Source organism: Salvelinus fontinalis, chromosome 27, assembly GCF_029448725.1.
Source record: "Salvelinus fontinalis isolate EN_2023a chromosome 27, ASM2944872v1, whole genome shotgun sequence".
NCBI lineage: Eukaryota > Metazoa > Chordata > Actinopteri > Salmoniformes > Salmonidae > Salvelinus > Salvelinus fontinalis.
Window position 1 is genome coordinate 6,951,081 of NC_074691.1, and position 24,612 is coordinate 6,975,692.

Sequence of the window (24,612 nt, forward strand, 5' to 3'; positions counted from 1 at the left end):
AAGTTTCCGGACATTTCTGGGGGGAATGGCCCTAGCCCTCACCCTCCGATCCAACAGGTCCCAGACGTGCTCAATGGCATTGAGATCTGGGCTCTTCGCTGGCCATGGCAGAACACTGACATTCCTGTCTTGCAGGAAATCACGCACAGAACGAGCAGTATAGCTGGTGGCATTGTCATGCTGGAGAGTCATGTCAGGATGAGTCTGCAGGAAGGTTACCACATGAGGGAGGAGGATGTCTTCCCGGTAACGCACAGCGTTGAGATTGCCTACAATGACAACAAGCTCAGTCCGATGATGCTGATGCACACCACCCCCAGAATATGATGGACCATCCACCTTCAAATCGATCCCGCTCCAGAGTACAGGCCTCGGTGTAATGCTCATTCCTTCGTCGATAAACGCAAATCCGACCATCACCCCTGGTGAGACAAAACCAGTCATTAAAGAGCACTTTTTGCCAGTCCTATCTGGTCCAGCGACGGTGGGTTTGTGCCCATAGGCGACTTTGTTGCCGGTGATGTCTGGTGAGGACCTGCCGTACAACAAGCCTACAAGCCCTCAGTCCAGCATCTCTCAGCATATTGCGGACAGTCTGAGCACTGATGTTGTTGTTGCCATCCTGTACCTGTCCCGCGGGTGTGATGTTCAGATGTACCGATCCTGTGCAGGTGTTGTTACATGTGGTCTGCCACTGCGAGGACGATCAGCCGTCCGTCCTGTCTCCCTGTAGCATTGTCTTAGGCGTTTCATAGTACGGACATTGCAATTTATTGCCCTGGCCACATCTGCAGTCCTCAAGCCACCTTGCAGCATGTTTAAGGCACATTCACGCAGATGAGCAGGGACCCTGGGCATCTCTCTCTTTTTTCAGAGTCAGTAGAAAGGCCTCTTTAGTGTCCTAAGTTTTCACAACTGTGACCATAATTGCCTACTGTCTGTAAGCTGTTAGTGTCTTAACGACCGTTCCACAGGTGCATGTTCATTAATTGTTTATGGTTCATTGAACAAGCATGGGAAACAGTGTTTAAACCCTTTACAATTAATATCTGTGAAGTTATTTGGATTGTTAAGAATTATCTTTGAAAGACAGGGTCCTGAAAAAGGGATGTTTATAGATAGGCACGTTTCATTTTGTCTGGTTTAGCGTTCCAGATAAAGCAAAAATATTTTTTGCTCATATGATTTGAAAAACGAAAAATATTTTTTGCATATATTTTCACATTCAGAAGGATCCACCTTCCTTGCGAATCATTCCTGTCTATTTGCACATTCAGATCGACATTTTTGTTAATTAATATCATCACACCTTTTGAGTTCCTTTGTCCATGACAGAAAAATATTTCACCACCCCATTCCTTTTTCCATGCAACTTCATCTAAGGATGTAGAGTGAGTTTCCTGTAAACAGTATATGTTCTATTCCCTTTCTTTTAGCCATGGGCATGGACTGATCTTCTTTTTTTATAATCTGCTAAACCATTACAATTATAACTGTCTATACTTATTTCACCCCTTACCATAACTAGATACTATTCTCAGTCTAAATTGACCATAATTAGTTCTTGTAAAGTTACTGCCATCAGAGGTATTATGAAGGTCAAAACTAGCGCTTTCAAATGTCTGATCATTAGAATTCAAGAAATAGGTTCTATTAATATTTGTTCTATTCCCTTGCCTGTTTGCCTGTGAGCCAATGCCACAGATGTTAGAAAATTGAGACAAGATATTATGTGTCTAGTAAATCTGAGTAGGTTGATGTATATGATATTGGATATGATTTAGTGAGAGTGTGTAAAATGTCTGTATAAGACTAAGACTATAATGTGTGATGTCCAAATAAATAATAGCTCCGCCAATTTGCATGGTTGAATGTATATGTGTGTAACATGTTGTGCGTATAGCCTTAATATTCATGGTGATAATTGTATTCCCTATCGTATCACCGTCATCGTTGCATCTTAATTAAACATCATTGAAAAACACATCCTAGCATTTCCATAGCAATTGACGTTTCACATGATCATGAAAGAGACCTTGCATTACTCTAGAGACAGTACAAATGTATTCCGTACAATATGTTATTATTCTCCAATGCCCCTATTCTGATATCTTCCCCTTGCTTGTTGTAAAGATTTATAAACTTGTAGACAAATACATAAAAAAAGATAGACAAACAATAAACACATTCAATTATAAAACAGTTCTCGATAATGGAGAGAGAGAGTGAGAGAAGAGAAAAGAGAGAAAGATAGTGAGAGAAGAGAGTGAGATCATGTGTGTGTGTGTATGTATAAGTCCGTATGTGTAAGCGAGCATGTAATTGAGTACGTGTGTGTTCATATCCACTTCATAGTGTTCAGATATTTTTACAGTTCCCATACTTTCTTTTTTTTGTAACCTGAAGTCCCTGTAGAATTTAGTACAGCCATGGTGTTATGGAGCTGTCTCGGAATAGCTGTCCATCTATAAAGAGTTTGTCCACAATGAGAAAGGCACGCTTACCCTTCTCCCTTTGTTGCCTTTGTACCGGATACAGTCTCTTACGACGTTCGTTTATCTCCCTTGGAAATTAGTCATTAAGACCGAATTTGGACCCTTTAAGCTCCCTTCCCCTGCTTTTGATCAGCTCCTTTTGTTGGTCGTGTTTAAATTTTGCCTAATAAATACCTAAGCAAATTAGTATCCATGTGTCCTATCTGTGCTTGGAGTTTAAAAGTTAACCCCAACTAAGGTAGCAATGTTATTAAAAGTTGTATCGAAACATGTTCTCAGAATGTCATTAAATAACCTATCATTTCTGTTCTCAGAACGTTAATAAAGCCTCCCAGGAAATCTTTCAGGGAATCTTTCAGAACCTCCCTTTAACCTAAAAATGAACATTCCCAGAACAGGCAAAATGTTCACTTCCTCAAAATGTAAAAAAACATTCAGTTTTACCGGTCAGGAAACGTATGGCTTTGTTCCCAGAACCAATGGGAAAACAAAAACGTACGTTCCCACAACTTCCAAGGAACCAAATGTGTTAGCTGGGCTATTCCCTAAATAGTGCACTATTTTTGACCAGAGCCCCCAGGGCTCTGGTTAAATGTAGTGCACTATTTAGGGAATTTGGTGCCATTTGGGACACATCGTGAGTTACTGCGCTGCTTTGTTTTGGCGGTGTTTCAACCAGGCAGGTGTACTGTAGCTGTAGCATGCTTACCTTTCCTCCCTTGAGGCCACGGTCTGGAGGACGAATCCGACATGCCCAAACACGAGTCTACAGGCATGGACAGGGGCCGCTGTTTACCTGTAAAGTAGAGTTCAAATGTTCTGTAATTACTCCTTATGCCAATATCGATCTCATCAATCTTTCTGAATAGGGGTGCAGGAATTGTTTCTGCTTATAATTTCCAACATTTTGGAAGGCTATTTGTTAGTCAACTATACTTAGATACATGCAGCTTCTCCTCTGTCATTATATGTTGCCCTATAGAAGACTAAATAAACACTTGCTCACCAGAATAATGTCATAAACGGGTGTCCTGACTCTCTGAGGTCGTTAAAGATCCCATGGCACTTATCGTAAGAGTAGAGGTGTTAACCCCGGTGTCCTGGCTAAATTTCCAATCTGGCCCTCAAACCATCATGGTCACCTAATAATCCCCAGTTTACAATTGGCTCATTCATCCCCCTCCTCTCCCCTGTAACTATTCCCCAGGTCGTTGCTGCAAATGAGAACGTGTTCTCAGTCAACTTACCTGGTAAAATAACGGTAAAATAAATAAATTTAAAAAATAAATGATCGAATGAATGCATCAATCTAGTTAACATCGGTAAAATTCTCTCTGTCATCTCTGCTTCTTTCACCGAGCAAAGACATTTAGGGACCGAGGAGAAAATGTGATAACCCCTCAAAATATGTTCTGTGCAAAATTTGCCATCAGTTTGACTGGTCGCAAGGAAATAGAAAGCTGTGAAAATGACCCGACATGTTTCTGATAAGATTTCTGAAATACTATCAGTTTTTATGATGCTGATAAAGATAGCACCTCTACAGATGGTCCCTAACTGCGCATTCGCATTCTCTCAAGACGCTGAAATAAATCAATCGTATTTCTCCACTCCTGTTTCTGAGTTCAAAATGTACATTTGGTGTATCATTTTACCGCAACAAAGGCTTAACTCTGCAGGAGTTCATATTAAGACTATGTGAGAGGTTATAGACCTACAGTCTGTGTCCAGATTTCACTTTCCATTTAACTTAACTGAACAGTAGGCTACAGTTCTCTTGACTTGCCATAAGCCTATTTGAAGGCCCGGTCATATGACTGTCCCGAGTGGCGCAGTGTGTATCGCAATGCTTGAGGTGTCACTACAGACCCGGGTTCGAGAGCCATGAGGCGACGTGCAATTGCCTCTGGGTTGGGGGAGGGTTTAGCCGTCCGGGATGTCCTAGTGCATGCGGACCAGGCGCATACACGCTGACATCGGTCGCCAGCTGTACAGTGTTTCCCTTCGACACATTGGTGCAGCTGGATTCCGGGTTAAGCGAGCAGTAGGGTTATGTTTCGGAGGAAACAGGCTCTCTCCTGAGTCCGTACGGGAGTTTTAGCGATGGGACAAGACCGTAACTACCGATTGGATACCATGAAGAAATGTGTATAGCGCCTCACAATCATCACACATAACATAGGCACTGCTATCATCCTCTTTCACCACCTTCCCAAATCCTCCACTCTCTTTATTTTCAACTCTCCATTTCACAGCTTTTCTCTTATTGAATTAAACTCCGACATAGGCAAAAATGACAAAGTGGATCAAAGTAACTTTTTCTTACAGTTCCCAAAAGCTTATGGCGATTGGCGTGTAGGCTATTTGGTTCCCGTGAAGCTATGCATACATACTAATGCCAGGTAGACCCAAAATAATGAAAGAAAAACCTCAATGTAGCCTACAGATATAACTTGCGCCGCTACCCACCCGCCTGCCCTTCATCCACACAATATTTCGTGACCCTAAACCCACCCGCCCACAGATATAACCGTGGGGACTGCAAGTTATGAGTCAACCTACGCGTCACTAATTCCCACAACTTCCAAGGAACCAAATGTGCTAGCTGGGGCGCTTGTTGGTGTGTGCTTGTGTGTGCGAGCGTGCATGTGTGTCTGTTACGGTACTGACCCCTTGTGGAGGTCCGTTGTCTCAGGCGGGCTACTGGGGCTGGTTGGATGTTGGGCTCCGGGGGAGGACAGACTTTGATCTTGTCGTCATAGTCTGCGATGGTGAAGCGTCGTCTACCCTCATCCAGGGAGGAGTTAGGAGACTGAGAACCCTTTGTTCTCAGTTGGACCTTCACACTCACTTTCGGCTTCCCATCCCTTAGATGAGCGGTATATGAGGTGGGAAAGAAGGGAAATGTCACGGTCAGCTAACAGAGCACTAATATGAATTCTAGAGGAGGCTGGTGAGAGGAGATATTTATTCAATTCCAGCCATTACAATGAGCCCGTCCTCCCACAGCTCCTCCCACCAGCCTCCTGTGATAAATTTAATGATGGGTACAAAGACAGGAGACAGACAGACTGAATAAGTGACTGACTCAGACACTCACCGTGGGGTGTATGGGACAGTGGGGGGAGGAGGGATAAACAGGTCCAGATTGGTCTGCTTCTCTTTCTTCATGAGGGCTTCAGAGGGGGCATGTTTTGGAGACTGGATCTTGGGCATACTGGGGGCACTCTTAATACACAAAAAAACAAAATACTTGTTTTTAGAAGAAAGATCTTACAAAAATGTTGTCATATAAAGTCAATGATACCCTGGGCAGAGATGTGTGTTAAATGAGTGAGTCAGCTTAGCTGTTAAAACCAGAGAACATTCTCTACAAGTACACTGTCTCAGCTAAATGAAACAATACCATTACGTAATACGGCGTTATTTCTAATTAAGCTTACTTTCGTTTGGTAAATCCACCAATAGTGGCCTGGTTTAGTATGACTGTGAGGACCTGAGACCTGGCATGGTCACACTACACTTAGCAGACGACTTATTACACAACAAGAGTCTTTCTATCTTTAATTGCTTCCTGCCCACTTCAGAGGTTCTCCGCTCTTTCCCAAGGCCCAATATTGTCCCTGACGCAGGAATAAAGTGCTTTTTAGATTACTGTAATTACATAAACAGATCTAAAAGGCTTTACAGGGTCCATTTTTTGTGTTTGTCTGTCTCAAAAACAATGTGTGACCTTTGTTAGGTCTGGGCGGAGTGTAGCCTCTAACGGTGAACTAAGAGACGAGGTGTAGACAGTCAGGGATTGGTAAGACTCTTAAACTAGAGATCTCTCTGGACTCGAAGATTAGAGGGTATTCAGGGCACACCGACTCAGCCCAAAACGTACATTTAAGCACTATGCAATCTATTTAAAACACACATCCTGAACACAGCCTATTAGGTCACATTGGACCCATTGTCTCTGTGAACATGAGTCACGTTCAAAACATGTCTGACATCAGTACATGCTCGAACTTTGTGCTGTTCTTTCTTTTTTAAGAAAGAGGGGAAGAAGGGATTCATTGTTCACCCTTACAACCCACCCAGTGGAAGACGCAGCCTGGTAGGCTGAGGAACTGAGAATTTGGTCCTCTCTTGTCAAACCCCACCAAAAAGAAACAGCTTTGGGATACCACACACACATATTTCACACCTATGATGACAGATGAAAATACATCCAGAATTGATTCAACACTAGGATAACAAAGGGTGATAAGGGGAGATGGTCTACCTGCCCTACACGTGTTCTTCAATCAACTGTGTGTGTGTGATGGGGGTCTACCTGCACCAGGGGGGGCCTCCAGCGCATGTTCTTCAGGGGGGCCGGGGTGAAGCTACAGGTACCCGAGGGCCTCTTCTTCACCACCAGACTAACACCTGCGGTGTCCGCCTTCAGCTTACCCACCAGGTTCTTCAGCTGCCAGCCCACCTGGAGACACCAAAGACAGACAGACAGGACAGCTCGTCAGACACAGCCAGCATCACAACCCTCGTCATAACCAACATCATCACAACTATCAACAAAACCCCATCAACAACCCATTTCCATTTGCGACTGTACTCTCATGCTGCAATGAAACGAGCTATTATCTGCCTGGCTTTCTTGTTGGGCAAGATTAAACAAAAAACAGAGATCTCTCTCTGCCCTGGGTAAGTGGTACAATTGATCAATAGGAGGTAGCGAAGAAGAACCACCTACCACTGTCTGCTTGTTGACCTGGATGACCTCGTCTCCAGCATGGATCCTGTGTGTTCTGTCTGCCGGAGACTGGAGGACAGAGGGTGATAGGTAGAGGATGAGCATATAAACATCACATTCACCCTGACTGGATCACTCCAGACCATCTTGGACTACTACTATCAGAATGGATGGGATACTCACATGTTCTGTGGTTCCAGTGATGACGTGAAGCCCATCGTAGGTGGATTTGATATACATCCCCTGAGAAGATCCAGGACAACATAAGGAAGAAGCAATCGATCTCAGAGACTGAGATATCAAACAGTACATCTAGCTTGGGCTGATCATGTAAGATCGCTATGGGCCCCGGTCTAAAGTAGTGCACTATATAGGGCATATGGTGCCACTTTGTACGCATGCTAACTCTTCTCACCAGTCCTTCTCCAGGTCTGACGTTGGTGATGTGGACCTCCTCCAGACAGGCCATCTGACTCTTCTGGGGGTCGGAGGTCATCCTCATTGTCTGCTCACAGATCACGTTCAGAGCCACAGACTGGAATGGAACATATAACAGAATACAGTCAGCTACAATGTCTCATAACACCAATAGATTTCACTGGATTGGGAAATAACCGTGGTTGTTGTAATCTCGTTCACAAGACACTGCCTCCCAATGTATGCGCAATTAGCCTGGGGACAAGGTTACGGTCCTTGTGAAGAGCTATTTTGGTGAGGACTTCGGTGTGGTGGATCTCTGGTGTGTGGTCATTCGAGGAGCTAAAATTCAGGAGAGGGGAGGGACAGACTGTAGTCACACACGTCCTGACTGGAAGCATATGGGTGTCACTTTGCATTGTGCTTGTATCTCTGTACACTGCCCTCGTTAACTTGAAAATGATCCTCTTTCACAAGGTACGCGGCACATTCTTTTGCTTTTGCATTTGTCTCCTGATAAAAACGTGTCGTAGGAAACTTCCGTTGCACCACAAGGGGTCCTAATTTCGTCCGACGGGTAGGGTCTCCTACAAGGCATGACGCCATAACGTTGTCGTTACTTGGTGTGTGAGGCTGTAAGTTTGGATCGTCAAAACAAAGGGAGCTGTTTGTTCCCGGAGAACTCTACAGAACGCTGAGGCCTGACGCAGACCACGGAAGTCAGAGAAAGACTCGCATTAGCATTGTACAACTTGGCAGTAAACAACCTAGCATGGGAGGCTGAGGTGATACATCGGGTCAGGCTCTGAGGGAAACAGCAGAAAATCCAAAATAATATTATCGGTTAGTTAATGAAGTTTTTAGCTGACTGTGTGAACAAACGGCCCCTTTGGCAGTGTTATCTAACACAGGATGTGGAAACAGGGCTTCTGTGGACCATCACGGAACAGGGATGCCTCCCAAATGGCACCCTATTCTCTATGTAGTGCATTACTTTTGCCCAGGGCTTATAGGGTCAAAAATAGTGCACTGTATTGGGAATAGGGTGTCATTTGTATAAATAAAGCCCTACACCCTTACGGGAACACAGCACACATCACAGGATGACTGTAAAAGGGAAGTGTGTGTTTGTTTCTATATGTGTGTTTGTATGTGTGTGTGCTTCCCCACAAGAATAGTAAGCAAATAAAAATGTGACTTGATTGGGGACACTTTGTTGGTCCCCACAAGGTCAAATGCTACTTCTAGGGGGTTCAGGGTTAAGGTTAGAACTAGTGTTTGGGTTAGAATTGGGTTTAGGTTTAGGAGATATGGTTAGTTTTAGGGTTAGAGGCTGTTTAGGGTTAAGATTAGGTTTTGGGGTTAAGGTTAGGTTAAGGGTTAGAGTTAGCGTTAGGTTTAGGATTAGGGGTTAGGGAAAATAGGAGTTTAAATGGTACTGAATTGTGTCTCCACAAGGCTAGTTATACAAGACTGTGTGTGTGTGTGTGTGTGTGTGTGTGTGTGTGTGTGTGTGTGTGTGTGCGTGCGTGCGTGCGTGCGTGCGTGCGTGCGTGCGTGCGTGCGTGTGTGTGTGTGTGTGTGTGCGTGTATGTGCATATGTACATGCATGCCTGTGGGTACTGTATGTGTGAGTGTGCTTCCTTGCATGTATGCCTGTGTATATTTCTGTGTGCGTTTGAGTTTATTTTGAAGCTCCAGGGATGAACCGGTAAACAGAGTCCAAACCAGAGATAAAAAGAGGAACCATTACTTACTACTTGTAGTATCTTCTCCTCCATCTCATAAACTGTGCAGTCCTGCAATTAAGGACAGACGTACTGTATATGTGAGATGACGTTACAGTCAAAACACTCAAAGCTACACAATACCAGTGGTGGACAAATATTTGTGAAATAAAACACTGGGGAATGAACGCAAACAGGAATGTAAAAGTTGCCCAAATATACAGGACGATGGTTCTTGTGGGCACTTAAATAACAACTCCCTATAAACCGTGTGACAAGATGATTGCATGACAGTTCTTAACTATGGGGAGGAGTGAGAACACTGCTCCGACTCTGTATCCTATTCCCTATTTAGTGCACTACTTTTAACCAGGACCATATGGGCCCTGGTCAAAGGTAGTACACTAAATAGTGGAAAGGGTGGCATTTGGGACACAGGCTCTATCCTTCACTATGGGTTTCGTGGAAGACAGCAAAATTGGGCTACTAAGCATGTTTGGATCTTCCCTCCTTCCACGTGCTGCTGGTGGAGGTCTTCAGTGGAAACATATGTGCTTTAAACTGTCAGTGGTCCTGCTCTTATTGCATCCTGTGGTGTGTGTCTGAATAGGGCACACCTTCAGCTAACACTTCCTATTTAAACTCCACCCGAATGTGTAACAGAGCAAATGAAGTAGCCTCTCGTGCAGGGGGTTTTAAGGTCTCCTTTCACAGACGTTATTGTAAGATGGGCTAACTTTGAAACCACAGAGAATTTGTCTGTTTTGCTTTTACACGACTTTAAAAAAGCGGCCATTTTTGGTTCGCAGAATGTTCATGAGAGAGAATCTCTGTGCATTTCGGTGTTGACTACTCGCATGAAAGACATTTACTGAGGGGGCAAGATCCTTCATGCTAATTTCTCAAACCCACAAAAGTTGTTCCCAAAGTCCTATGAAACCTTGCGAGAGTGAATAGTGATGATTAGAGGACAAACCTTCTGAACAGTGGATGTGAGCTCCAGACACAGCTGAATGATCCGGTTCTTAGTGGAGGTGAAGTCACTGATCCCTGTCAAAGGAGTCCTGTCATAGACACAAACCAGAGGAGAGACATGAGTCCGTCACCTCCATAAAACACACCACAGTTAGGGCTTTTACAGTGGCCTTATTACATGACCGCAGTCAAATTCCACGTGACCGTTTAGTCACGGTAATTAGGCTTCTCCTAGCTCTGATGCTGCTGATGGTCATTAGTAGCCTATCAAACGTTCTAACTGCCTGGTACTCAGCAATCTATTGTCCGTCTAATCACTCTGACATCAATGCATTTGTTTTCAATCAATCCATCAGCTTTATATAGGCGAGGCCTACTATATTTATTTATCAACTTTCCTAATTGCTTTGCTTTACAACAGAAGTATAGTCTACCTGGCTGGCATGAAAATGAACCATGGGAAAAGGATCCTCCATTCGCTATATAAGTGCATCAACAACATGTATTTGACAATATTAGCCTATCACTTGTGAATGATGTATTATCACTTGTGAATGATGCCCAGCGTGTGCAGTAAATCAACAACAAAAATTAAGCACATTAATCCGCTTTACAATCGGTGTAGAGCCTAAGAGACAATTTATGCTTTTTTTTTCTCTCTCCCCAATTGGTAGTAGTTACAGTCTTGTCTCATCGCTGCAACTCCCGTACGGACTCGGGAGAGGCGAAGGTCGAGAGCCATGCGTCCTCCGAAACACAACCCAACCAAGCCGCACTGTTTCTTGACACAATGCACATTCAACCCGGAAGCCAGTTGCACCAATGTGTCGGAGGAAACACCGTACACCTGGCGACCTGGTCAGCGTGCACTGCGCCCGGCTCGCCACAGGAGTCGCTAGTGTGCGATGAGACGAGGATATCCCTGCTGGCCAAACACTCCCTAACCCGGACGACACTGGGCCAATTGTGCGCCGCCCTATGGGCCTCCCGGTCGCGACCGGCTGCGACAGAGCCTGGGCTCGAACGCAGAATCTCTGGTTGCACAGCTAGCCTTAGACTACTGCGCCACCCGGGAGGCCTTACAATTTATGCTTGATCCGAAAATGCTGTCAGATTTTCACCATAAAAATGCATCTTTATAATAAAGCATTACATGCAAAATCGCATTTGTGGTCACTTTTGAGAACAGTGTTTTCCCGCTAATTTATTGCATTTTGGAACATACGCGCTTATAGCCTACTGCCATGTGCGCATTGCTGCGCTTATAATGTGAAGAAATAGCCTAATAGTTTATCAATCTTTTAAGCAAAACGTTCTGATCTGTTGCATCAGCCTCATTGCTTTAAAACATTTTTGATGTGAGTGGTTGTATTAATTTGGGATCTATCCCATCCCACAACTGTCCCAGACTACGTTTGAAATATTTATTTATTGCACAGAAGGACAAGTTGACCTATGGGGGATAGTGGGTTGTCATAGGCTAGTGCGTTTGCTGTTCGTAAGGCCTACTCATCTTGTTGACTGACAGAAAGTAGGCTAGATGTTGACAGCTCATCTAACATCTTCAATATGCACCTCGGAATTTGCGTCCACGAAGTGTCTGTCTTCACTTGTAGCCTACTTCTTAGCTGAGATGCCTGTGAGAATGACCCGATCACATGAAGAGCAGTTTGATATCTGAGAGAGCTATATGAGTGAGAGGTGCTTCGGGGCACGGCAGCCGGAAGAAGGGAATTATAATTATTATATTCAGCTCACGGGCACAACGGCCGTTTTAGCCGCAAAAGGCATGAATTTTTTATGGGGCATTACGGTTAGACAAGGGGGATGCTGCCGGGAAATTCAGGAAATTCAAGGCCTGGTGAGAATATTATCAACTGCTTGTCAAATTGTGAATGAGACACAAGGAAATGTGCAGCCTGCAAAAGAAACAAAGCAGACCTTATGCCTTTCATGTGGCTTTTTTCAAATCATAATTAGAGTCACATCATTCAGCCTTGGAATGTTTGAAAAAATGTAAACATATATCCCAAAGTTTGTATCACAATTAAGTTGCATAAATAACTGTAAATGAAACATATAGGAGGACCTGTTTCTTTAACTGTTCAACACAGAATAACTGCATGTGCTCACTCCCTCGGAAATCGTTCGGAGAAAATATCCTTTCTATTTTATTCAGCTTTGTTCAATTGTATTATTCATACTATAAAATAAGAAAAAATTATACCACGGAATTCTAAGCCAATTTTGTCTGCTAAATGAACTAGTGTAGCCCACAGCCATATGGCATAGCAATATCAGGGCCTAACATAAGGACAACTCAGAGTATGCTATTCTGTTCTCATGAAATAGAATACATTTTCTTCATATCATGTTTTTTTATTTTTGTTTATTTTTTAGACCTATCTAAAATAAATCATGGATTTATTGTGAAGGTGTAGGCTATATTACATGGATTTGTTAGACTTTTTAAAAGTGTAACGTTCCAAAAATCTTGCTTTAGTGGCTTGTAGGCGATGCGTGGAAGCCAGGAGATGCTAAACGTGTTTATGTTCATTTACGGTCAATTACAGTGAGACCCGCGCATATATGCTTGGCAGTTATTTGCTTGACAATCTCCGGCTGAAAACATTTCATGACAGCCAAAGCCCTAACCACAGTCAAACACAACACAGTAAACTCACTCCACTTAAAACAAGTAATACAGGAATCCTCTCAATGCATGTACAAACATACCAATGTCAGCCATACCAGGGAAGAGACAGGATGGTTACAGACGTTAAAGTAAACAATGCAAATAGTATAGTAACACCCAACAGTAGGTGCTACAAACACGGCTAACAATACCAGGTGCAAATCTGGAAGTGGATATGACAATTCTGTATAATGCATCTGTATATTCTGTATAATCATTCAGGAGTGTTGCCATGTGACGGGTGCATGAAAAAGCATTTTACAAAACAATAACAACCCAGGTATGTGATTGATTTGCAAGTATTGTTCTTGATCCGATGAGAAGTGCTTTCATGTACGTAGGCTGCACTACACACCCGCACGTGTTTTGAGGCGCTACTGATCATAACTGCGGTGCTCCATCAATACAGATGTTTCATTTCGCAGCTGAGACCCTTTGGAGTGTGTCTCAAGCCGACACAAGCACAGGATATATACCTGGTGTCGACCCTGCATTACTTCACTTGGAAACTCTGTCTGTTTTGACTAGCAGACAGTTAAAAACGTCCTCAAGTCGGGACTTCAACAAGATAACATGTACGTTAACATAGGCGCCACTTAAGAGCCTAATAGAACACAGTACTTCCTGGTGAAATGCTAAGCGTGTCTGTGTGTGTGTGTGTACATGCATGTGTGTGTGTGTGTGTGTGTGTGTGTGTATGCTTACCTGTGTGTGTTTGCAAGCGTGTGTGTGCATGGATGTGTGTGTGTGTGTGTGTGTGTGTGTGTGTGTGTGTGTGTGTGTGTGTGTGTGTGTGTGTGTGCGTGCGTGCGTGCGTGCGTGCGTGCGTGTTGCGTCTACCTGTCCAGCCAGGCCAGCAGACTCTTGGCTGCTCCGATGAGCTCCACCACGGCAGTGAGGAAGTCGTTGGGGGGTTTGTTGGAGTTTTTCCTCTCGTACGACGGATTCTTCCTGCGCTCAGACGCTGAGTTCTGGAGGTTGTTGGACGCCGCTCTCATACGACCCACCAGAGTCTTCAGGTTGTCTGTCTCCACCCCGTAGTTCTGAAAGAATGTTCTTAGTTTTAATGACGGTGATATGTGGTCGTATTGTTTACCCTAATTGAGTCCCTCTGGATAAGAGCATCTGCTAAATGACTAAAATGTCATGTAAACTGTGTGGGAACATTCTCATAATACAACAATCATAGATAAAAAAATACTCTCAGGTATTTTTATTCAGTTTACGCATAGTCACATAGCAAAACTGTCATTAGCATGATGATCATTTGTGCTGTTATCAATTCCGCTCAAAACCACATGGCGTGGGTTCAGAAAACATTGACCGTGTCCCAAATGGCACCCTATTCCATCTATAGTGCACTACTCTTGGCCAGAGTCTCATCCCAGCAAACCAGGTTGCGGCAAATGTTCTTACAACAACAAAAAACGGTCCATTCGTTCTGATGATTATAGAATGTTTGCAGAAAACTTTCGCCTGATGTTGCAAGGACGTTCCTAGAACACCTATAATCTGATTCCACAATGTTTCATTTAGGGCGCAAAAAAACATTCACCTGATGTCGCAGGAACGTTATGTCCGTTCTTTAAAGATTCCCTGAATGTTTATTTACGTTGTGGGAACAGTCTGGTGGGAACATTGTGGGGACATCACAAAAGATATGTTCCCAAAACACAAAACGGTCCAGTGGTGCGGATGATTTTACAATGTTTCATTATTTGAAGTAGTGCACTATAGACAGAATAGCGTGCCATTCCAAACTGATAAGTCCTCCTACATTCCTCAGGACCAGTCACCATGGCAGCCTGTGCATGGCCCATCATCTGACTACAACATATTCCCCACCACGTTTACCTCAATTACCTCAAATCACCAGTGTGTTCTGTGAGAACGTGTGTGTGTGTGTGAGTGTCTGAACAAGGAAAAGATTGAAATAAATAGAAATAATGATGATCGACCGTTCCACCGACAATATACTTAAACGCTTACACTGTTTGATCTTCCAGGATGTTATGATGTCTAAACACAGCTCTAAGGATTTATAGCAGGCTAACACCTGAAGATCACTGGCCCTGTACCACAGCTGTGGTAGACAGAGCTAAAACGGCCTTATTGAAGTGCAAAGAATTATAGGATGGGAGAGCCCAACAGCCAGTCATCAAGGTCTGATTGAGAGCAAACGCTCCAATCTCTGAAAATCATTAACATGATCACCAAACACACACACACACACACACACACACACACACACACACACACACACACACACACACACACACACACACACACACACACGCACGCACACACACACACACACACACAAGCCTCCAGCTATACAGCTGTTCAGTGCGTTTGTTCCTATCCTGAAGCATAGAAGCAATGAAAACATCTGCAGCCAACGGAATGCCTGTTCCTGTCCAGGCACCGAAGAGGGGAAAAGGGAGAGGGGAATAAACTAGGAAGAGAGCGCGTGAGAGAGTCAGGAAAAGGAGAAAGTGTCCTGTCGACTCTGAGATGTACAGCGGTTCTGATGAATGGGACACAGTTGGAGAGGAGGCCTGCGTCCCAAATGCCATTCTATTCCCTAGTGGACTACTTTTGACTCGGGCTCTGGTCAAAGGTAGTGCTCTATGTAGCGAATAGGGTGCCATTTTGGATGCAGCGGAGAGGTGAGGCTGGGGGTGGAGCGAATGATCTGACACCAGCGGACGGAAACCGCAGGAACAATGGTGTAATGGCTTTTCCTGAAAGGGACGTGTGTGTGTGAGAGACAGGTGGGGGTGGGGTCACATCTGTTTCCTGAGCACCGGGAGATTTCTCCCTGAGAAAATAAAGCTCTGCCCAGAGAGTCCCGTGTTGCATCCCGAATAGAACTCGATTCCCTTTATCGTGCACCACTTTGTACCGGGGCCCATAGGATGAGGGTCAAAAATAATGTGCTATGTAGGGAATAGGGTGCCATTTGGGATGCTTCCCACCAAGCAAGCCATCTCTCTTACTTCTATGTAATGGGCCGACAGCATCTATTCCATCTAACGTTGGACATGTTCAAGATCCCAGTTCATTTCCTCACCAAACCTCTCTTAAAAGAGAACAAGATCCGGCACACTACCGCCAAAGCAGTTCACCCATCTTATGGATCACGGATGGACCATGAGGCCACAAAATGGGAAAAGGGAAAGATCTGACACTGCAGAATGCTGAGGGATTGATGGGACCAAACTAAAATGTACAGTAAGGTAAACTTATTGAACTGTAGGTTCATTGAACAACTGAGGGCTGAAATAGCAGCACAAAAAAAACACCGGGCTAGCACACTGTGATCCAACTGTTAGAGAGACACACACACCTTCTTTGTGGCCATTGTTTGTGTTCATAATTGACAGTCGCTCTTCTGTTCCGGCCCCAGTCAGTTGCCCTGTGCCAGTCGGTTACTCTCTGTCCTACTATTGAGTTAGTCAATTCTCACACTAGGAGGTATCAGGCCCCATTCTCTAGCCTGTGGGCCAGACCCTATTCACCCAGACTTCACAATGAAGTAAAGCACTGACTATACTGTACTCTCCTTTTTCAATTTCCCACAGAGGGGCACTGTATCGCATACTTCACACTGAATCTAGTTCAGAGAATGAAGCACTGGCATACAGCACATTGTTTTCTAGCCTGGTCAGGGCAGCTCTGTTTGTGTATAGCCAATAGGAGTTGACAAGATAGATCTGGGGGCGACCAGGCTAACACACCGCTTTTCCATCCGGGCCTGAAAACGCAACCCAGCACAGTGTATAATTCTTACATCAGCACACTGAGAGAGATAGAGAGAGGGGGGTGGGGGGGGGGGGAGCGAATAAAGAGAGGGATGGGGTGAAGAGAGAGAGAGAGACAGAGAGAGGAGGAGAGAGACACTTTCTTTGTGGGCATTGTTTGTGTTCATAATTGACAGTCACCATCCCTCTTCTGTTCTGGGACCAGTCATTTGCCCAGGGAGGGTAGAGAAAGAGAGAGAGAAGGGGTTGTGAGAGAGAGGGGGGATAGAGAGAAAGCGTGTGTGCGTGGCGCAGAGAGAGACTGGGAGAATGATGGAGCAAGAGAGGGTGGAAAAATAGAGAGAAAAGAATGGAGAGAAAGAGAGAGAAAGAGCGAGAGCGAGAAAGAGAGGGAGAGAGAGGGATAGAGAGAGAGAGCGGGAGAGAGAAAGAGAGGGAGAGAGAGAGTGAGAGGGATAGAGAGAGAGAGCGGGAGAGAGACAGGGGGAGGTGGGGCAGAGAGAGAGAGATATGGAGAAAGACACATTAAGGGAGAGAGTGAGTGAGAGAGTGAGTGAGTGAGAGAGTGAGTGAGAGGCATCTGACCGGACATTCCTCCCTAATCCACGTTTCCTGACCAATGCCAGCTTCTCTCATCTATGGGCCGCTTAGACTCGTTCAAGCTGAGCTGACTGCTAGATAACTATCCCTCCGCCCGAGGGTACAACAAGGGGTTTGTTTGCTTTTGTTTACTGCTTATTCAAGACCCCTCGAAAACAAGATGATATTTCAAGATTCCCCCCTAAAAATGTCAAGCAAGCCACTTGATACCAAGGCTGTGGCATAATCCACTAACCAACTCACTATTAGTATCTTAACTGTACTATCATACGCACCAGAAGCAACCCCTTGACTCAGTAGGGCTTACCTACTGCCTAATCACACCATCTCTTAGAAAAACGACCACTTCACCAGAGTCATTCAACATCAGAGTAGCATGAATGTTATCACACTGGAATTTGACCCTTAACTTAACTTTTAGAGTGATTTATAGTTTATTGCACTGGTAATGGACATTTGACGGGATCAAACCATGATCAAACTACGTGAAGCACAGATATTGGACGCTTGGACGTGAAGCGTGTTGATAGTTTGAGCACCTGCAGATCATATACAGGATAGGCCTAGGGGACGTTCCAAAGGGTGACTAAACGTTATCCTCTGATTGGATATTGGCTATTTTAGATCACTAACCAGAGCACAGAGCAGGTCGACCGCCTCCAGCACCAGTTCCTGGTGTCCGATCCTGGTCATCCCCAGCTCTACCAGATCCTGGTGGGAGACCTTCAACAGCTGCTCCCCGTCAATCTTCTCCCGCTCAAAGTACGGGACATACTGCTGTAGGCTGTCGTCCAGGCCTGGGAAAGAGAGACGGAGACGGATTGTGACAGAGATACCACACACACATACGTGTCAAAGAAGTAAACATTGGTCGTGAGTCAATACAAGTCCATCACTCAGGCATTTCTCAGGATAGCACTGTCGAGCAAGAACCAGAATGAAACTGATCTCTGACCACCGTTGATGACACATCTAGCCACCCAGAATTCCACACATTGCACATAGCAGCGATTATGACCAGTGGCTATTCTAGCACATAGTGTGCTCTCATCTGTTGTTCAGACCTTCTGGCCCAAACGGCATCAGCAACTGGTCCCCAAAATGGACATGTTTGTTGTAAATAGTCAACAAAAAAGCAACTGTCGCCATGTGTTGCCATTAAATTCCATGGCTCATGTTGGCTTGGAATGCCATGCTACATAACAGATGGCTTACTCTGACACTATATCCCAAATGGCACCTTATTCCCTATGTAGTGCACTACTTTTGACCAGGGGTATATTATATTCATTACACTGATTCCATGGAAGCAACCAGAACAAAACGGGGCAGGGCCTACGTGGATTTGTCCAATAGAAACACTAGTTCAACTGTTTGGACTAATGATTACACCCCAGGGCCACAGAGCTCTGGTAAAAAGGAGTGCACTATGTAGGGAATAGGGTGCCATTTGGGCCACACCCCCAGAGTTTACAGAGACACCTCTTAACTAGCCATTAATGTGTTGCCTCCTGCCACCTTTGTGTTAGCACAAGCTAATGACTGTATGTTGTTACACTAAAACACTCTGGTTATTCTGTACACAATCAAAGTAATGTTTCTAAGTGTTTTGACCTTCTGTGGGGATAGAGTTTGTAAATATTTGATTAAATGCACATTCTAAATGCTTGGACAATTTAATTAGCCCCTCTGCCAAAGGGTGGAGATGTAGGTGGGCCAGGAGTATGAGATCTTGTTGACCACTTTCTAGTGACAGGATTGAGGGAGAAGAAACCCCTTGGTGTATACTTAAAGAAGTCAAAGGATGACAGTGAGAGAGGAAAGGAGTTCTAGGAGGGCAAAGGGAAAGCAAGATGCCAGGGCAGGGTTGGGTCCAATTCAGAATTCCGGGAATTTAATTCAATTCAAAACATGAATTGGAATTGGCCACACCCCACAGAAAGTAGAATTTGACCCATAGAACCAACTTCTCTGGTTTTAAACGGCCTATGTGGCATCGACATGAGTCAGAAACATTAATTCTAGTGTCAAAATTGACTTCAAAGTTTAAGTAGGATAATTTTGGTAATATAGTCAGTCTTGTCCAAAACAGACGTTTGTAAGTGAGTTCATCACGATTTACTGGAGGGTTGGTTATGGATTATGATCATGCCCACTTGACCAGTGCACACTAACAGGAGAAAAAGCAGCCAGAACGTCCAGACAGTGAGACAGACCTGCCCATTACCAAGCGCCTCAGACTTGTTTTGCGTAAGACAACCCATTATGCATGTATCTTGAGTCCCCCCACAACCTGATTTGTAACATGAAACACTGCCAGACAGATGCACCCTCTGGTAATAAACCGTGAGAAAGTTGTAAAACACAAAACAGCATCGAAGCACACACTTCGTCCCTCGCCAGTGACTTTATAAACTGATTGTGGACTGGCTGTCCAATGTGCCTGCTAGCAACTACTTGTCAGCGTCATTGACGAACATGGCGTTTGAATTTAGCTAGCAAGTGCTTTCGGGCACTGATAAACAGCGTGTAGCTTGTGCTTTATTTACGGTAGTTTGACATATTGCAGATGAGGTTGTAGTCATGTTATTGTTCCAAGAAATCAGTCCTGAGCGCGCACCCAGACTTTCCCGACTCTATAGACCGTATGGAGTGCACTGAAAGGTTATTGGTCGCGGGTCGCAAGGGCAACTTTTTACCAGTTGTCGATAGGCAATTTAGATTGTGATTCTGGAGACACGTGTTTCCAACCCTTTTTCCATAGAACATATTAACGCGCTAGAAATTATATAACAGCGACAAGGCACTGTAAAATACATTTTGGCACACTAGAGGCTTTAGATAAATTCGCTCCGACGTGGTTTAAAGTAAACTGCATTCTAATGGTGACTTTTGTTACGGGAAAACCGTAACCAGCGAAGGTTTTTACGCATGCTCTGTTCTTGGGTCTCGAGTTCTGCGCGAGTGGGAATTTAATGTGGGGAAAAGTCCACAATAAACTGACATTAAATGTGGAGAATGATACATTTGCATCAGTTGGCCATCAAGTAGGCTATTCATTTCTATGCCATTGTAGGTTACTGTAGCCTACCATTTGATACAATATGTTGAAATGACAATATCGCTGGAGTCATTGCAAATCAATTTGTGGCATTTGTGTAGCCTACCTGTGTTGCCTAACTTCAGTGTATTGTTGTAGCCTTGTGTTATTATGCAATTATTAATGGCCATGTTTGGTTAATTACATTGGAAGTTATCAATTGGGATCATGGTCACAGATCTATGGCAAATGTATTATTCTCCACATTTGATGTCAATTTCACTGTGGACTTTCCCCAGAAATTAGATGTTAACCTATCAGGGGCTTTAGGGGACTAGCTCAGCAAAACATGGAAAAATTGAATTGCAATTATAAACCCAGATTTTAGTCAGTAGCCTATGTCTATTGAAATAACAAATTAATCTCACAAATAGGCCATTTATAACAGTTTGTTGTCTTAACATCTGGCACATAATAACTTCACTATTGCCAGAAAACAGCCTAACAATCAGTTTTTGGAAGTTCGTCCAAGTGTTTTTTTTATTATTATTATTTACTTATTTTAATTTTTAGAGGGTTGAAAAAAGTTTGTCCAAGTGTTTCTTGTACAGAAATTTTGAGATCTGATGTCCAACTTTCATCACTCAAACTCCTGTTCGGATTTATCTATAGTTATGCACATGTGCAAAAAACACTGATTTATTTACAATTCTAAACTGGATGGTTTGATCCCTGAATGCTGATTGGTTGAAAGCCATGGTATATCAGACTGTGTACATGCGTATGACAAAAACATCTTTTTTTTACTGTTCTATTTAAGTTGGTAACCAACCAGTTGCAATAAGTGGAGAAAATGACATTTTCCCCCTCCAAAACATGTTTCCAAGACATTTGACCATCGTCATTAATTCCATCAACTTGGGTGTACTGACCGTGTTGACTGTTCACTTTGGGTCTGTTTTGAAGAAAGTTTGATTGATGTTTGGGTTTCTTGGTCTGAGGGTACATATGTTTCCCATAAGGGTCGTGATTAAGGTATAACTAGCGTGTAGGATAACGTTTCAGATGAGGGCAATAATCTCTCTGAACAGCCAGAGACCACCAGCCAATGTCATGCTACACAGCCCATCCCCTGCTATTGATAACACACAATGCTCTTACATTTGTCTGTTGTTACTGGATAGAGCTAGGGGTATGTTAATAGAGTTGAACTGTAGACATGTTAGCCTGTTGTCTGCATCCCAAATGGCACCCTATTCCCTTTAGAGGGATGAGACCCCATCAAAAGGAATGCTCTATATAGGGAATAGTGTGCCATTTGGGATGCAAACCAACAGGCTAACATGTCCTCAGTTCAGCTCTATAACACATCCCTAGCTCTATCCAGTAACAACAGACACGTGTAAGAGCATTGTTTTGAGAGCTTTATCAAGATTCCCCAAATAATCAAGATTCCCAGATGTCTCCAAGTTGAGACAGAACCTTCGGATAACTCTAATGATGACTTGATGAGTGTCTCGGGAATGTAATATAATTTCTTATTTCCAGGAATACAAAAGATTGATTATGCTTATCTGACAGATAAGGTTTTGAATAGTCACGTTTAATACAGTAGCGCTGATATAAAGGATTCTTCAACAATACACTCAACTGTGTATGATAAAGAAAATAGACCCTCACAGCACTAACAGTGAAAGGAAACATCACCCATACGGTCTCTATGAGTATTGACATTTGATCACCTGATTAGGGAGATTTCTACAAAGAAAAAGTGGGTTACTGAGAACATCATTGAGGTCAGTAAACTCTTGTAGAGGGCTCAGGCTGCAATCGCATTCCACAGAAATATCCAGTTAATCATTTTTTCAGCAAGATAAAAACAAACAAAAACCACGTAGCTTCATCCAGAACTTTGGTGATTTCCTCCTCAAGTGTGTCACTTTCCTCGTAAGGTAAATGATCAATTCAAAAGGATTTATATACCTTGATGTGTTGTGAGTTCAAATGTTTTAACCAAGTATGGCGTGGTTAATTGTGTGTTCATTAATAGAGTCGATTGATGCACTGGTGCGCCACACGGTGACATCATTTTGAAGATTGAATAGCTCCCTGTGTGTTTATGCTAGAGACTGCAGCTCAATCCCCTCTTTCTGCCAATATAAAGCGCCTATTCCGTAACACGGGGCTTGTGAAAGCGGCCTTTTTTCTACACACGAGAGGATACAGACAAGAGCATCGTCGATGTTCTGCTCTACGACGCACACAAGCTTCAGCGGAGGACAAGCTGTGGCTCAGGTGGCCGAGGTCCCTGATGATATACTTGGCCTTCTTGTAGGTGTCCCGGAGGGCAGGCAGTGTGCACCCAAAGGGGCATTCAGCTAAGGGTCAGTGGCGAAGGAGCTGTCGTTTGAATGACTTACATGCATCCTCCGTGGAGACCGTCGGCACGTAGCCTTCGTTGACCTCAGAGGCTCTCCTCGGCAGCTCAGAGTCGTTCCGCTTGAACCGTGAGAAGAAGGTGTTTAGCTCGTCCGGGAGGGCGGCGTTGGTGTCCACGACGTGGCTGGCTTTCTTTTAGTAATCCGTGATCGTTAGAAGCCCCTGCCTCATATGACTCATATCCGACCCACTGAATTGCTTCTCCACTTTGTCCCTATACTTGTGTTTTGCCATCTTGATTGATCTGCCTAGGTCATGTTTGTACTGTTTAACCATGCTATTGTCGCCGGTCACCTTGCCATGTTCATAAGCAGCATCGTTCTCCTTTAGTTTCCCTGCCATCAATCCACAGTTTTTTTATTAGGTATCACATAATCTATGATTTTTTTTATAAATCCGGTGACTGCTTATGAATTGATTTTATCCCGAGTGGCGACCTGGAACATATTCAAGTCCAAGTGATCAAAACAGTCGTACAGACCTGAATACCGAAACTTCCTTATTGTGTCTTTGTTTGTAGGCGGGAAGGAGCTAAATGGAATCATGGTCAGATTTACTGAAAGGAGGACGGGAGATGGCTTTATACCTGTGTCGAAAAGACATGTAGCAGTGGTCCAGCATAGAATCTCCGCGAATTGGAGAGTCAATGTGTTCATAGTAATTCAGGAGCACTGTAGGTTTGGCAGATTGGACATTACACTGAACTGAAGTGAAAGTGGCCTCTGGCTTGTTCATCACAGCACACAAAAGGCATGTGTTGTGCTGGCTGGGATAGACAGGGCATGAATGAGTGGAGTTTGGACCTGCATTCCAGAGGCGGAATGTTTACTTCACCCCTCACAATAGAACAGGGGTGGTGGTGGTCATGAATCGAAAGGAAGAGAGAGAGTGGTTCGAAAGCATTGACACTATTCATAGACTCAACGCTGTCTCTGCCACTCCCATCCATCTCTCACACACACTGGCCACTCAGACAGGACACGGAAGAGGAAACACAGGAACACACCTTATCTCAAACAAAGGATTTCCCTCGACCAGAAAAAACAATTGTGCTGAACTTAAACAAAATACTGTGTTGTTGTGTGTGTGCGTTTTCTGGGGGAAAATCCAGAATTGGTACAATAGTAGCCTGTCCTGGGATCTTTGAATGTATGGAGTTTAGCACAACTGGTGGCAGTGTCTAGTCTTCACAGATCTCTCCAAACTTTGGGGACCAGCAAAGGGTTAATACATGGCTCTGGGTAGCAGGGTTAATTAATATCATTTTTGTTCCCATGGAAACACTTCTGACAGACATGAACTGGATGGAGACAATGAAGAGAAAGTTTCCAAGCCCCGCTAATCTGAGAAGTTATTAGACATAATAGTGAGTCATGATAGTGATACTAATATTAAATGAGTAACAGCCTCCCCTGTCTATGTTCCCACGGGTGATAGTGTACGTCAGAGAAACTAGTGGTAACATGTAGGCTAAACCAGGATGTGCTGTTCTGGATGAGTCAGTTCAGGCCCCCATTAGTGTGTATTGTGTAGTGATAATGTTGTGGCCAACCATTAGGGTGTACTGTGTAGTGATAATGTTGTGGCCAACCATTAGGGTGTACTGTGTAGTGATAATGTTGTGGCCAACCATTAGGGTGTACTGTGTAGTGATAATGTTGTGGCCAACCATTAGGGTGTACTGCATAGTGATAACGCATCGTATCAAGACCTGTAGGCTTT

The 24,612-nt window shown here is 44.0% G+C and overlaps 1 protein-coding gene across 1 annotated transcript in view; it reads right to left on the minus strand.

The window, feature by feature from the left end:
* LOC129824932 (connector enhancer of kinase suppressor of ras 3-like) overlaps window positions 1-24,612 on the minus strand; it is a 40,877-nt gene that overhangs the window by 4,857 nt on the left and 11,408 nt on the right. The window contains exons 2-12 of the mRNA XM_055884505.1: window positions 18,045-18,208; window positions 13,888-14,090; window positions 10,354-10,441; window positions 9,408-9,449; window positions 7,649-7,768; window positions 7,417-7,476; window positions 7,234-7,302; window positions 6,817-6,963; window positions 5,596-5,723; window positions 5,166-5,362; window positions 3,205-3,291 (exon numbers count right to left, since the gene is read on the minus strand). Of these exons, the coding sequence (XP_055740480.1) occupies window positions 3,205-3,291; window positions 5,166-5,362; window positions 5,596-5,723; window positions 6,817-6,963; window positions 7,234-7,302; window positions 7,417-7,476; window positions 7,649-7,768; window positions 9,408-9,449; window positions 10,354-10,441; window positions 13,888-14,090; window positions 18,045-18,208 (1,305 nt within the window). The remainder of the gene's footprint in view (window positions 1-3,204; window positions 3,292-5,165; window positions 5,363-5,595; window positions 5,724-6,816; window positions 6,964-7,233; window positions 7,303-7,416; window positions 7,477-7,648; window positions 7,769-9,407; window positions 9,450-10,353; window positions 10,442-13,887; window positions 14,091-18,044; window positions 18,209-24,612) is intronic.